This window comes from Coregonus lavaretus, assembly GCF_964263955.1.
Source record: "Coregonus lavaretus genome assembly, chromosome: 18".
Lineage (NCBI taxonomy): Eukaryota > Metazoa > Chordata > Actinopteri > Salmoniformes > Salmonidae > Coregonus > Coregonus lavaretus.
Genome location: NC_140005.1, coordinates 49,579,782 through 49,593,798, shown reverse-complemented (window position 1 = coordinate 49,593,798; position 14,017 = coordinate 49,579,782). Strand labels below are relative to the sequence as shown.

General features: G+C 42.0%; 1 protein-coding gene across 1 annotated transcript in view; it reads right to left on the bottom strand.

Moving 5' to 3' along the window:
• The window catches only part of fam184aa (family with sequence similarity 184 member Aa), a 113,942-nt gene that overhangs the window by 80,191 nt on the left and 19,734 nt on the right, over positions 1–14,017 (bottom strand). The window contains exons 6-7 of the mRNA XM_084182127.1: positions 6,726–6,848; positions 4,313–4,474 (exon numbers count right to left, since the gene is read on the bottom strand). Of these exons, the coding sequence (XP_084038253.1) occupies positions 4,313–4,474; positions 6,726–6,848 (285 nt within the window). The remainder of the gene's footprint in view (positions 1–4,312; positions 4,475–6,725; positions 6,849–14,017) is intronic.

Here is a 14,017-nt window from a genome sequence, read left to right as displayed (position 1 = left end):
TCGACCACTACCCCAACAATATTTGTCTACTTCTCTGCTATTCATATCTGTTCACGGAATCAAAATATTCACTACAGAACTTACAGTACAGCTGTTTTAGTAACTGCATTACCACATCTTCTTCCAACTTTTCCCAAAAACTGCAGTTTTGACCACTAACACAATAAGTTAAGGGACATTTTTTCAAATGTGTGATATCTTCCGCTACTTCTCTAATTGTCAAATCCAAAATTGGATTAGAAATCGTGTGTACCAATCTCTAGATAGAGCAGTTTTAGTTACCCATCGCCTGCTCTCTTTGTAGCAACAGCTCTCTGTGTCATTGAGATTCCAAAACGGAGCCGTTGCTAGGATACTCACAGACACAGATGGCAAAAATTATGAGGAGAGTGAAGAGTGACCACAACAACTGAACCACACAACTACAGACTATAACTACTGAACCGCATAACTACTGACCACTACTACTGACCACAATTTCTGACCAAATCTACTGACTATCGATGGGAATTTAAAATGATTTCACTATTTCAATAATATAATCAAAGTGCAACTTTTTAAACTTCTTTCACTACCACAAAACAACTTTTAAAAGAGCTTTAGCAAGCCCCATAACTTCACTTGTAAAGTTACCATCTAGTTTTAAGTTTATTATGTTACACATTTTTGCTTAGTAGCCAGAGCAATGCTGCTGCACGAGTGGTCATGTGCTGAATGCATGGACAGCATGGATATTCTTGGAAAAAGTTAAATTTGAAAATAGAGCTGCACCTCTTCAATTATAAGTGTTATTTGACAAAGGTTAGTGTAATAGAAACTGCAGAACATGCTCTTTCTGATACATATAAAAATGTTTTACCTGCATGTGACTCTGAAGGAGGAGTTGATAAAATTATTATCCTTTCCCTGCATCTGTATATTACAAGATGTGCCCATCTTTTTATGTACAATTTGACAACTGATAGACCTAATAGTGTCACTCATCAGATTATTGTCAATTTAATCTTATCTATAGGCTAACTCTTATCATGTGTGAAATTAGTTTCGGTATAGTTTAGGTGTAGTTTCGATGGGCCGGCTGTGCAGGCTGACTGGCATCGTTGGTTTCCCGCTCATCAAGTTGGAAAGAGTCAAGGATATGTTTTGCATTATACTAAAAGGCCTATTGCAACATGTAGCATGTTTTCGTTTCCTTTACAATAACTGTGATTAGTAAGAGTAATAATCAATAAAAGAGTCCCACATAGCAGCTTCTTTTTACCAAGTAAAACGTAAAAGAGAATGGTATCAACCCCCAAGGCGTGCGGTCAAATTATTTGCTGCTGATACAGTGCATTCGGAAAGTATTCAGACCCCTTTACTTTTTCCACATTTTGTTACGTTACAACCTTATTCTAAAATGGATTAAATTGTTTGTTTTTCTCATCAATCTACACACAATACAACATCATGACAAAGCGAAAACAGGTTTTAGAAATATTAGCAACTGTATAAAAAATATACCTTATTTACATAAGTATTCAGACCCTTTGCTATGAGACTCGAAATGGAGCTCAGGTGCTTCCTGTTTCCATTGATCATCCTTGAGATGTTTCTACAACTTGATTGGAAAACACCTGTGGTAAATTAAATTGATTGGACATGATTTGGAAAGGCACAACACTGTCTATATAAAGGTCCCACAGTTGACAATGCATGTCAGAGCAAAAACCAAGCCATGAGGTCGAAGGAATTGTCCATAGAGCTTCTGCAGCATTGAAGTTCCCCAAGAACACAGTGGTCTCCATCATTTTTAAATGAACAAGTTTAGAACCACCAAGACTCTTCCAAACTGAGCAACCGGGGGAGAAGGGCCTTGGTCAGGGAGGTGACCAAAAACCTGATGGTCACCTGATGATCCTCTGTGGAGATGGGAGAACCTTCCAGAAGGACAACCATCTCTGCAGCACTCTACCAATCAGGCCAGACGTAAGCCACTCCTCAGTAAAAGGCACATGACAGCCCGCTTGGAGTTTGCCAAAAGGCACCTAAAGGACTCTGACCACGATAAACAACATTCTCTGGTCTGATGTAACCAAGATTTAACTCTTTGGCCTGAATGCCAAGCGTCACGTCTGGAGGAAACCTGGCACCATCCCTACGGTGAAGCATGGTGGTGGCAGCATCATGCTGTGGGGATGTTTTTCAGCAGCAGGGAGTGGGAGAGTAGACAGGATCGAGGGAAAGAGGAACGGAGCAAAGTACAGAGTGATCATTGATGAAAACCTACTCCAGAGCACTCAGGACCTTAGACTGGGGCAAAGGTTCAGCTTCCAACAGGACAATGACCCTAAGCACACAGCCAAGACAACGCAGGAGTGGCTTTGGGACAGGTCTCTGAATGTCCATGAGTGGCCCAGCCAGAGCCAGGACATGAAACTGATCGAATCTCTCTGGAGAGACCTGAAAATAGCTGTGCAGCGAAGCTCCCTATTCAACCTGACAGAGCTTGAGAGGATCTGCAGAGAAGAATACTAGAAACTCCCCAAATACAGGTGTGCCAAGCTTGTAGTTTCATACCCAAGAAGTCTCTAGGCTGTAATCGCTGCCAAAGGTGCTTCAACAAAGTACTGAGTAAAGGGTCTGAATACTTATGCATATTTGATATTTATTAACTAAGCAAACATTTCTAAAAACCAGTTTTTGCTTTGTCATTATGGGGTATTGTGTGTAGATTGATGAGGGGAAAAAAACAATTGAATACATTTTAGAATAAGGCAGTAACGTAACAAAATGTGGAAAAAGTGAAATGGTCTGAATACTTTCCGAATGCACTGTAAATATTAACACACATTGAAAAGCTATTTGGCTTCACATATTCAAAAACAAAGAGCCTCATGAAACCCTTTTAAAGACAGAATAGCATATTCAAAACAATATAAATATATGCAGGCAAAGGTGTTCGAGTGTAATCATGCTGTCCATATTAGATTCAAAATAAAATTGATTTACACCAAAATAGTCTTCATGGGCATGATTGTTGTACACAATTCTGAAAAAATGCCTCTTATATACAAAATTCATATTTACATGTGATTTAACCTCCATCAAATGGTATTATGGCATCCATATTGGATTTTGGACACCATATTGGATTTGAGGCAAATCCATGGTGGCCCCAACGATCATCTGTGGTGGCCCCCGACTTAATTACAAGAGTATGGGCTAATAATACAAAATCCATCAAGGAACCTTGGACCCTAAAGAAATCGAATTCTGATGTCTGAACCCACTTGTTTTCCTCAGAGCAGATTACACTAGCCACTACATAAAAAAAAAAACATGTGTAACTGTATGTATTTCTGTCAGGCAGAATTTGACTTGGAAAGTTGCCTATTAATCAGCTACCAAAAAGTAAAGCTTACATTCATCATAAATATTAATAGTTGACATTTCTGCCTATGGTATCTCTGTGTTTACAGGTCTATATTTCCAAGATGCATTAAGATATCCTGATGCTCTTTGTTTGTGTATGTAGGGCAGACAACTGACTACTTGTATTCCCCATTTTTGCCCATCCCCCTTCCAGCCAGGTATTATTCTGCATGTTTTCAGTTTAGGGTTTCACAATATCTATAAATGTAACCACTTTTGCAGTAAAATAGTTTTACACAGCCATTCATTTCATATACTTTGTGAGACAATAGGGATGTGAAAAAATATGCTTGTGTTTTGTTCTAGGAGGGCTTTGCCACTAGCCTATTTGAAGAACCCTTTTTGGAAGACAACGGTTCTTTTTAAGAACCTTTTTCATCCTAAGAACCGTTTTTGGAAGAAAAGGTTATTTGATGATTCTTTAGAAGGCAAGAAGGGGTCTACATAGATCTTCCTTTTAAATAGTGCCTGAGCATTAGTGTTTACCTCAGTGTTTAAACTTTAACATCAAGAGTTTGAGTAATCTGATTAATTTAAAAAGATAGGTGTGAGAATGTTTTAAACTGTACCTATATAGGAATATTTGTGCATGTATGTGGTATTCCCATTTTACATGTACAGTAGTGGCATAGTTGATATCTTATTATATTAATATATTATTATATCTTGCCATGATTTCTGTATTTCAGATTTGTGATTTTATTGAGCAGAGTAAGAGAATACCAGGGAGTATGAGTAAAGCAGCAGTTACCTAGTGTTAATTTAGGAATTAAATTAACTGGAAGTAAATTAATCAGACATTTTGTAATAGAATTTGAGGGTATGCACATATTAGTGTGTGAGGATTTGGTGAGGGAAGCTGATCGTAGATCTGAGCATAAGGCACAAGAAGCCTTACCTGCAGGTCAGTGAGCAGGTTGCTGGTCTCTCTCACTCTGGCTCTGGTGGTGTCCAGCTCAATGCATAGTTTCTCCTGGGTGTCCTTCAGACTGGAGATGTGGCTGTGTGCAGATCCAAGATTCTGCTCCCCTTCCTTCACCAACTCCTGAAGGTGAGACACCTGCAGTGGACGGGAAATTAGGTCAGATGTCGTGCAACTCAAGGACCAATCAGGTAGGAGTGACAGAGAGGAATGGCCATGCCTAGGGTTGCAAAGGGGAGGGTATACCAGCAAACTACCAGAATTGTTGTATCTTTAAGGATTTTATGTAATCTATCACAGGACATCTAGTGGCTGTTTTGGGTACTTCAGATTATCACACGTGTCTAATGATCTCTGGCCCTCTGTGTGGCCTTATCACAAAATATATGAAATAACTACATATGATGTTTTAAAACAAAAAATAATAAAATGACAAAGCTGTAAAACATTATCCTAAATATAAACCATCAACTAACTTTGTGAATACCATTGGTGTTTAATATGAGGGTTTCAGCATTAAATATCCTTTATATAATTTTTTTCACACTTATTTATTTTACTAAACTCAGCAAAAAAAAAAAAAGTCCTCTCACTGTCAACTGCGTTTATTTTCAACAAACTTAACATGTGTAAATATTTGTATAAACTGAACAAGTTCCACAGACATGTTACTAACAGAAATTGAATAATGTGTCCCTGAACAAAGGGGGGGGGGGTCAAAATCAAAAGTAACAGTCAGTATCTGGTGTGGCCACCAGCTGCATTAAGTACTGCAGTGCATCTCCTCCTCATGGACTGCACCAGATTTGCCAGTTCTTGCTGTGAGATGTTACCCCACTCTTCTACCAAGGCACCTGCAAGTTCCCGGACATTTCTGGGGTGAATGGCCCTAGCCCTCACCCTCCGATCCAACAGGTCCTAGACATGCTCAATGGGATTGAGATCCGGGCTCTTCGCTGGCCATGGCAGAACACTGACATTCCTGTCTTGAAGGAAATCACACACAGAATGAGGAGAATGGCTGGTGGCATTGTCATGCTGGAGGGTCATGTCAGGATGGAGGAGGATGTCTTCCCTGTAACGCACAGCGTTGAGATTGCCTGCAATGACAACAAGCTCAGTCCGATGATGCTGTGACACACCGCCCCAGACCATGACGGACCCTCCACCTCCAAATCGATCCCGCTACAGAGTACAGGCCTCGGTGTAACGCTCATTCCTTCGACGATAAACGCGAATCCGACCATCACCCCTTGTGAGACAAAACCGCGACTCGTCAGTGAAGAGCACTTTTTGCTAGTCCTGTCTGGTCCAGCGACGGTGGGTTTGTACCCATAGGCGACGTTGTTGCCAGTGATGTCTGGTGAGGACCTGCCTTACAACAGGCCTACAAGCCCTCAGTCCAGCCTCTCTCAGCCTATTGCGGACAGTCTGAGCACTGATGGAGGGATTGTGCGTTCCTGGAGTAACTCGGGCACTTGTTGTTGCCATCCTGTACCTGTCCCGCAGATGTGATGTTCGGATGTACCGATCCTGTGCAGGTGTTGTTACACGTGGTCTGCCACTGCGAGGACAATCAGCTGTCCATCCCGTCTCCCTGTAGCGCTGTCTTAGGCGTCTCACAGTAAGGACATTGCAATTTATAGCCCTGGGCACATCTGCAGTCTTCATGCCTCCTTGCAGCATGCCTAAGGTACGTTCATGAGGATGAGCATGGACCCTGGGCATCTTTCTTTTGGTGTTTTTCAGAGTCAGTAGAAAGGCCTCTTTAGTGTCCTAAGTTTTCATAACTGTGACCTTAATTACCTACGACCGTTCCACAGGTGCATGTTCATTAATTGTTTATGGTTCATTCAACAAGCATGGGAAACAGTGTTTAAACCCGTTACAATGAAGATCTGTGAAGTTATTTGGATTTTTACGAATTATCTTTGAAAGACAGGGTCCTGAAAAAGGGACGTTTCTTTTTTTGCTGAGTTTATGTAAATATATATTTGTTGTCGATGTTTTTGCGTCAAACTGGTGGCAGTTCAGAAAAAAGTCAATAGTTGGACAAGTAGCAGAGGTAATTGAAAATAATGGCATTGTTGATTAGATGCTTTTTTAATTAATTAGGCTATTTTCTCTTGAACCATATGGTGTATCTACTAGAAACTCATAGACAATATGGACACAGATATAAACAATAAATACATGTTTTAAAAGTTATTAAAGTATAAGTTATCAAAGTAAATGACCGTTGTCTAGCCTATTTTGTTTTGTCGACGTTTAGGAAATGTACTGACAATTTGACAGTTTTCATCTGACCTGTCGTGAGTTTTTTTATCTGACAGATACTTTACTCACATAATTGGATGGAAACCTGGTTTGTGTCAAAGACTTTCCTTACCTCTTGATTGGCTATGTTGAGCTTGGCAGAAAGCTCCTCCTTCAGGTTGTCCAGTTGCTGTTGGAGACAGTTCTTCTGCTCCTCCAATGAGAGTCGCCGAATCTCAAACTCCTGCCCCATTTCCTAAAGTGATGGTCAATACCCAGGTGAGTTTGAGATCAAACAAAAGACGCTGAACTTTGCACTGAGCACTGTGTTAGCACTGGCTTTCTCAACATATATTTATGGGAGGTTACATGCATCATCATGCTAAAATAACCTTGATTGCAATGCAAAACCCACAAGAACAAACAGGTGATTTAACTGATCTCACATTGATACCGGACAGCTGCAACTTTCGTCGTCTAGGTTTTCAATTCCCGCCCCCAATGAAATAACGACTTTTCAGGAGCACTGGAAATCGCAAGGCTGATGAATGTAAAATACTTAAAGAATATAGGGCTAGTCGGTCTATATTTCATTAAAACGTTTAATCTAAAATGGCACATTTTCATTTGATAAAAATTATAGATTATATAACTGAGACTGCTGTTTGAAGTAGAACTTTAATATGCCTGAGAGTCATTGACATTTATGTGCTTAACTTGAGAGAGAGGGACAGAGCTTTGGTGAACAATAGAGACGTGATTGTGAGCTTACATAACCCAGCGGGCCTCGTGTCTAGTCATCTTTATATTAAGTATGCTTTTATCGGGGAAGAAATGAAATCCTCAGTGAGGACTACTTTATTGAGCACTGGGTTGAATCAAGGCTTTACATCAACCTAATTAAAAACAATGTGTATTCATGTAAGAGGAGCTTTGCTGTTAATTTCTTACATATACAGTACAAGTCAAAAGTTTGGACACACCTACTCATTCAAGGGTTTTTCTTTATTTTGATTACTTTCTACATTGTAGAATAATAGTGAAGACATCAAAAATATGAAATAACACCTATGGAATCATGTAGTAACCAAGAAAGTGTTAAACAAATAAACATATATTTGAGATTCTTTCAATAGCCACCCTTTGCCTTGATGACAGCTTTGCACAATCTTGGCATTCTCTTAACCAGCTTCATGAGGCAGTCACCTGGAATGCATTTCAATTAACAGGTGTGCCTTGTTAAAAGTTAATTTGAGCCAATCAGTTGTGTTCTGACAAGGTAGGGGTGGCATACAGAAGATAGCCCTATTTGGTAAAAGACCAAGTCCATATTTTGGCAAGAACAGCTCAAATAAGCAAAGAGAAACGACAGTCCATCATTACTTTAAGACATGAAGGTCAGTCAATCCGGAACATTTCAAGAACTTTTGCCAAAAAGTGCAGTCGCAAAAACCATCATGCGGACCGCCACAGGAATGGAAGACCCAGAGTTACCTCTGCTGCAGAGGATAAGATCATTAGAGTTACCAGCCTCAGAAATTGCAGCCCAAATAAATGCTTCCCAGAGTTCAAGTAACAGACATCTCAACATCAACTGTTCAGAGGGGACTGTGTGAATCAGGACTTCATGGTTGAATTGCTGCAAAGAAACCACTACTAAAGGACACCAATAATAAGAAGAGACCTGCTTGGGCCAAGAAACACGAGCAATGGACATTAGACCGGTGGAAATGTGTCCTTTGGTCTGGCGTCCAAATTTGAGATTTTTGGTTCAAAATGCTGTGTCTTTGTGAGACGCGATGTGGGTGAACGGATATTCTCCGCATGTGTATTTCCCACCGTAAAGCATGGAGAAGAAGGTGTTATGGTGTGGGCGTGCTTTGCTGGTGACACTGTCTATGATTTATTTAGAATTCAAGGCACACTTAACCAGCATGGCTACCACAGCATTCTGCAGCGATACGCCATCCCATCTGGTTTGTGCTTAGTGGGACTATCATTTGTTTTTCAACAGAACAATGACCCAACACACCTCCAGGCTGTGTAAGGGCTATTTGACCAAGAAGGAGAGTGAAGGAGTGCTGCATCAGATGACCTGGCCTCCGCAATCCCCTGACCTCAACCCAGTTGAGATGGTTTGGGATGAGTCGGAAGGCAGAATGAAGGAAAAGCAGCCAACAAGTGCTCAGCATATGTGGGAACTCCTTCAAGACTGTTGGAAAAGCATTCCAGGTGAAGCTGGTTGAGAGAATGCCAAGAGTGTGCAAAGCTGTCATCAAAGCAAAGGGTGGGTATTTGAAGAATTTAACACTTTTTTGGTTACTACATCATTCCATGTGTGTTATTTCATAGTTTTGATGTCTTCACTATTATTCTATAATGTACAAAATAGTAAAAATAAAGACAAACCCTTGAATGAGTAGGTGTGTCCAAACTCTTGACTGGTACTGTATATTTTTCTTGAACATGACAAATTGAGCTCAATTGGAAACTGAATTGTGGCATTTATGTAACATTGGCTTACTGTTTATGTGCTCCTTAAAAATCTGTTGTATTTATGAAAATAACATAGACGTCTTATAAAAAGGATGTCAAATTCCAACCCCCACACGTGACTAAGTAAATGTAAAGACAAGCTACAGGCACTATGATTCACCATCTGTGTCTAAATACAGACATATCTCATTTAAATAAGTATTAACACCCCTGAGTCAATACTTTGTAGAAGCACCTTTAGCAGTGATTACAGCTGTACGTTTTTGGGGTTAAGTCTCTTAAGAGCTTTCCACACCTGGATTGTACAACATTTGCCCATTATTGTTTTTAAAATTCTTTAAGCTCTGTCAAATTGGTTGTTGATCATTGCTAGACAACCATTTGCAGGTCTTGCCATAGATTTTCAAGTAGATTTAAGTCAAAACTGTAACTCAGCCACTCAGAAACATTCACTGTCTTCTTGGTAAGCAACTACAGTGTAGATTTGGCCTTGTGTTTTAGGGTATTGTCCTGCTGAAAGGTGAATCTCCCAGTGTCTGGTGGAAAGCAGACTAAACAGGTTTTCCTCCTTAAAGTAATGATGGACTATCATTTCTCTTTGCTTATTTGAGCTGTTCTTGCCATAATATGGACTTGGTCTTTTACCAAATAGGACTCTCTTCTGTATACCCCCCCCCCTACCTTGTCACAACACAACTGATTGGCTCAAACGCATTAAGAGGGAAAGAAATTCCACAAATGAACTTTTAAGAAGGCACACCCGTTAATTGAAATGCATTCCAGGTGACTACTTCATGAAGCTGGTTGAGAGAATGCCAATAGTGTGAAAAGCGTGGCTATTTGAAGATTCTCAAATATAAAATATATTTTTGATTTGTTTAACACTTTTTTGGTTACTACATGATTCCATAGGTGTTATTTTATAGTTTTGATGTCTTCACTATTATTCTACATGATTCCATAGGTGTTATTTAATAGTTTTGATGTCTTTCTTCACTATTATTCTACAACGTAGGAAATAGTAAAAATTAAGAAAAACCCTTGAATGAGTAGGTGTTCTAAAACTTTTGACCGGTAGTGTACGTCGGCCCTGCTGAAAATGTCCCCTACCTGGGAGAGCCTCCACTCCTAAGAGAGAGGGTCCCACCTAGATAAAAGATCTGCACCTGAGTTGAGGCAACCGGGGACATGCGACACCCAATGTGAAAGCATGTGCGCACTGCTCCTCAGCAATAGGGAGCAAGCCAAGGTTAGGAGGGAGAGAGACAGTCTCTCCCCATCTGTTGATGCACGCCACCACTGACATATTTGTCTGTTCTGACCAGAACAAGCCGGCCCTACAAAAACGGGGAAGCGCCAGATAATCCGGTTAATTGACATGCAGAGCGTGCCGCACCAGTGTCCATACACCCCGAATCGAGTTGCCTTCGTACAGCGCACCCCACCCTCGTGGGATGCGTCTGTCGTGATCACCTTGTGGGACACAACTCAGCCCATGGGAGACCCCTGACAATAGCAGAGGGTCCCACCACTGGGCCATGGCCCGTAGTCCTGACAGGGACACCCGAAGCGACAGGCTTAGTGCCTAGCACTCAGCGCTGGAAGGGCTGTATCAATAATAGCCCCAAGGGAATGACTTCCATCACAGAAGCCATCATCCCCAGTAGGCATAGGCACTGGCGAAAATGCACTGTGTGAACCAGCCAAAATTTGGCTAAGAAGAGCCGGAACCCAGACACCCTCCGTGGGGATTGAAAAGCGTGATACGTTGAGTTAGTCTAGCTCGAGACCCAGCAACGGAATGCGCTGAGCTGGAGTCAGACAGTGGTCGTGTCCAACCCTGCTCGTTCCCTCGACTCCGCTACCAACAACTAACCGCCTACAGAGCCCATAACCTGTATCACTAGACACCTCATAGGGACTAGTGAGCTACAGGCAGGAATGAGAAACCTATGGGGGAGGAGTGCCCCCTTGTGGACAGTGACCCAACTTGTCAATCTCACCCTGGGGAGATTGATATACCCCTTTGAACTCTGTGAACACCGTGGAACACGGGGTAACAGAGGGGGCAGCATTAAACATGGACAAGCTTCCATCATACACTGAGTGTACAAAACATTAGGAACACATTGCTAGTATTGAGTTGCGCCCCCTTTTGCCCTCAGAACAGCCTCAATTCGTCGTGGCATGGACTCTACAAGGTGTCGAAAGCGTTCCACAGGGATGCTGGCCCATGTTGACTCCAATGCTTTCCACAAATGTGTCAAGTTGGCTGGATGTCTTTTGGGTGGTGGACCATTCTTGATACACACTGGAAACTGTTGAGAAAAACACAGCAGTGTTGCAGTTCTTGACACACTCAAACCGGTGCACCTGGCACCTACTACCATACCCTGTTCAAAGGCACTCTTTTCTCTTTCCCATTCACACTCTGGCACACATACAATCCATGTCTCAGTTGTCTCAAGGCTTAAAAATCCTTCTTTAACCCGTCTCCTCCCCTTCATCTACACTGATTGAAGTAGATTTAACAGGTGACATCAATAAGGGATCATAGCTTTCACCTGGATTCACCTGGTCAGTCCATGTTACGGAAAGAGCAGGTGTTCTTAATGTTTTTTATACTCAGTGTACATTGTGCTTCCGTGAGACTGTATAGCCTGCATGAAGCACGGCCTCTTTACGGGCACAGGGGGCTCTGGCAATGGCTGACGTAGTACCCCGTAATACCCATACCAAAGCCCCTTGATCCGGGGTCATAGTTAGAAGGGATCCAGCTTTTGTCAAATTAACATTTTAGCTAACCCTAACCCTTTTCCTAACCTCAACCTAATTCTCCTAACCTACTACATTAATTATCCTAAACTGCTCCGGAAAATGTTCCTAACCTGCCATGAAACCTCAAATCTGATGTAAATTTGACAAAAGCTGGATTCCTTCTAGCCATGACGTTGCTGCGGGGATCACCCCAGCCAAGTGCTCGAGGGGCTGCTTCTTCATCGGAGGTGCACGCAACCCCGTTTCCTTCACTCCCTCCAACTCCCGGAACTGAAAATAGGAATAGGGTTGCTATAACGCCGGGGGAAAGCTAGTAAGTTTCACTTGCCGGAAGTTACGCATGCTAGCCAACGTTAGCCAGGAGGCTTTTTAGCATAAGCTAGGCTAGCTAGCCTCTTTGACCGCAGCACGGTCCGTTTAGAATAACCAAGCGACTTAACGCTACATATACTAAACAAGAGAGCTACCTCACCGTGGAGAGGCAGGAATAGCTAGTAATTGCTAGCTCGACACACTAAGCAGCTCTTGTTTAGCTAGCCCAGTCTCGAAAGTCCACATAGGACTGGATCACTGGGGTGGGACCGGACTCTTCATCAACAAGTCTGGGAAGAGAGGCAAGCGGTGCTTGACCGAGGCAGACACAGGTGGCGGGTGGTACCTACCAAACCTGGCCGCCCTCTCTCTTCGAGTAGCCTCCCGTAAAAGGCAACAGAGCGCACAGGAGCCAGGTTGGGCGCAGGCAGCCACCGAATACCCCACGCCCAGGCAGACAAGACATTCATTCCGACCACCCAATCAATCTCCACTTCCTGCACTTCGGTCCCAGCCGAGGTAACGGCATCCGGGAAAGGAAAGTCGCCATCGGAAATTACAAGCTTTCTCAAGTATTCTACACGTCTTTCCAGGGAGTTTGTATGCAGTAAGTGGCAATGTACAGGCGGACTGGTTCGAGTGAACGCCGCCTGAGCATGCTCCAAGCTGAGACAAACTATACATTGATTGTGAGTATCTTTCAGAGAAATGCTATAACCGCAAGACAGGGGGCATATGATTAGAAAACGTATGAGAACAAGTACAACCTTTAGCACACAACGTCCAGGGGGTGAGCACGTTCTACCACTATGGGACAGTTTAGTTGGAGCAACGTATGACAGTCTCATTTTCCAATTGTTTGTTTTAGTAGCGTGAATCGTTACCGTTCACACCAAGGTGAAGAGAGGAATAATTGAAGGAATGAATCCGAGCCTCTCGCTTATCACCTGTGTAAGGCGGGGCTTCCAGCAAGGTGCAGATTTCATTGGCCTTGTCAGGAGTGATTGTAGATCCTTCAACCGAAGTCGCGAGAGTATGACTCCCCATAGTATGTTGTACAGAAGTTGACTGACTAAAAGGGAACTACAATGTTGTTGATCCATCCTCAGTGTTCTCCTATCATAGCCATTAAAATATGTAACTGTTTTAAATTCACCATTGGTCTCATGGTGAAATCCCTAAGTGGTTTCCTTCCTCTCCGGCAACTGAGTTAGGAAAGATGCTTGTGTCTTTGTAGTGACTGGGTGTATTGATACACCATCCAAAGTGTAATTAATAACTTCACCACGCTCAAAGGGATATTCAATGTCTGCTTTTTTTATTTTTACCCATCTACCAATAGGTGCCCTTCTATGTGAGGCATTGGAAGACCTCCCAGGTCTTTGTGGTTGAATCTGTTTTAAATTCAATGCTCCAATGAGGGACGACCTTACAGATAATTGTATGTGTGGTGTACAGAGATAAGGTAGTCATTCAAAATTATGTTAAACACTATTATTGCACACAGAGCGAGTCCATGCAACTTATTATGTGACTTGTTAAGCTAATTTTTACTCCTGAACTTATTTAGGCTTGCCATAACAAATGGGTTGAATAAATATTGACTCAAGATATTTCAGCTTTTAATTTTTAATACATTTGTAATCATTTTGAAAAACATGATTTCACTTCGACATTATGGGGTATTGTGTGTAGGCCAGTGACAAAACATCTCAATTTAATCCATTTTAAATTCAGACTAACACAACAAAATGTGGAAAAAGTCAAGGGGTGTGAATACTTTCTGAAGGCAATATATGTACTGTAGGTATGGGGGTGTGTACTCAGTTCATTGTGTAT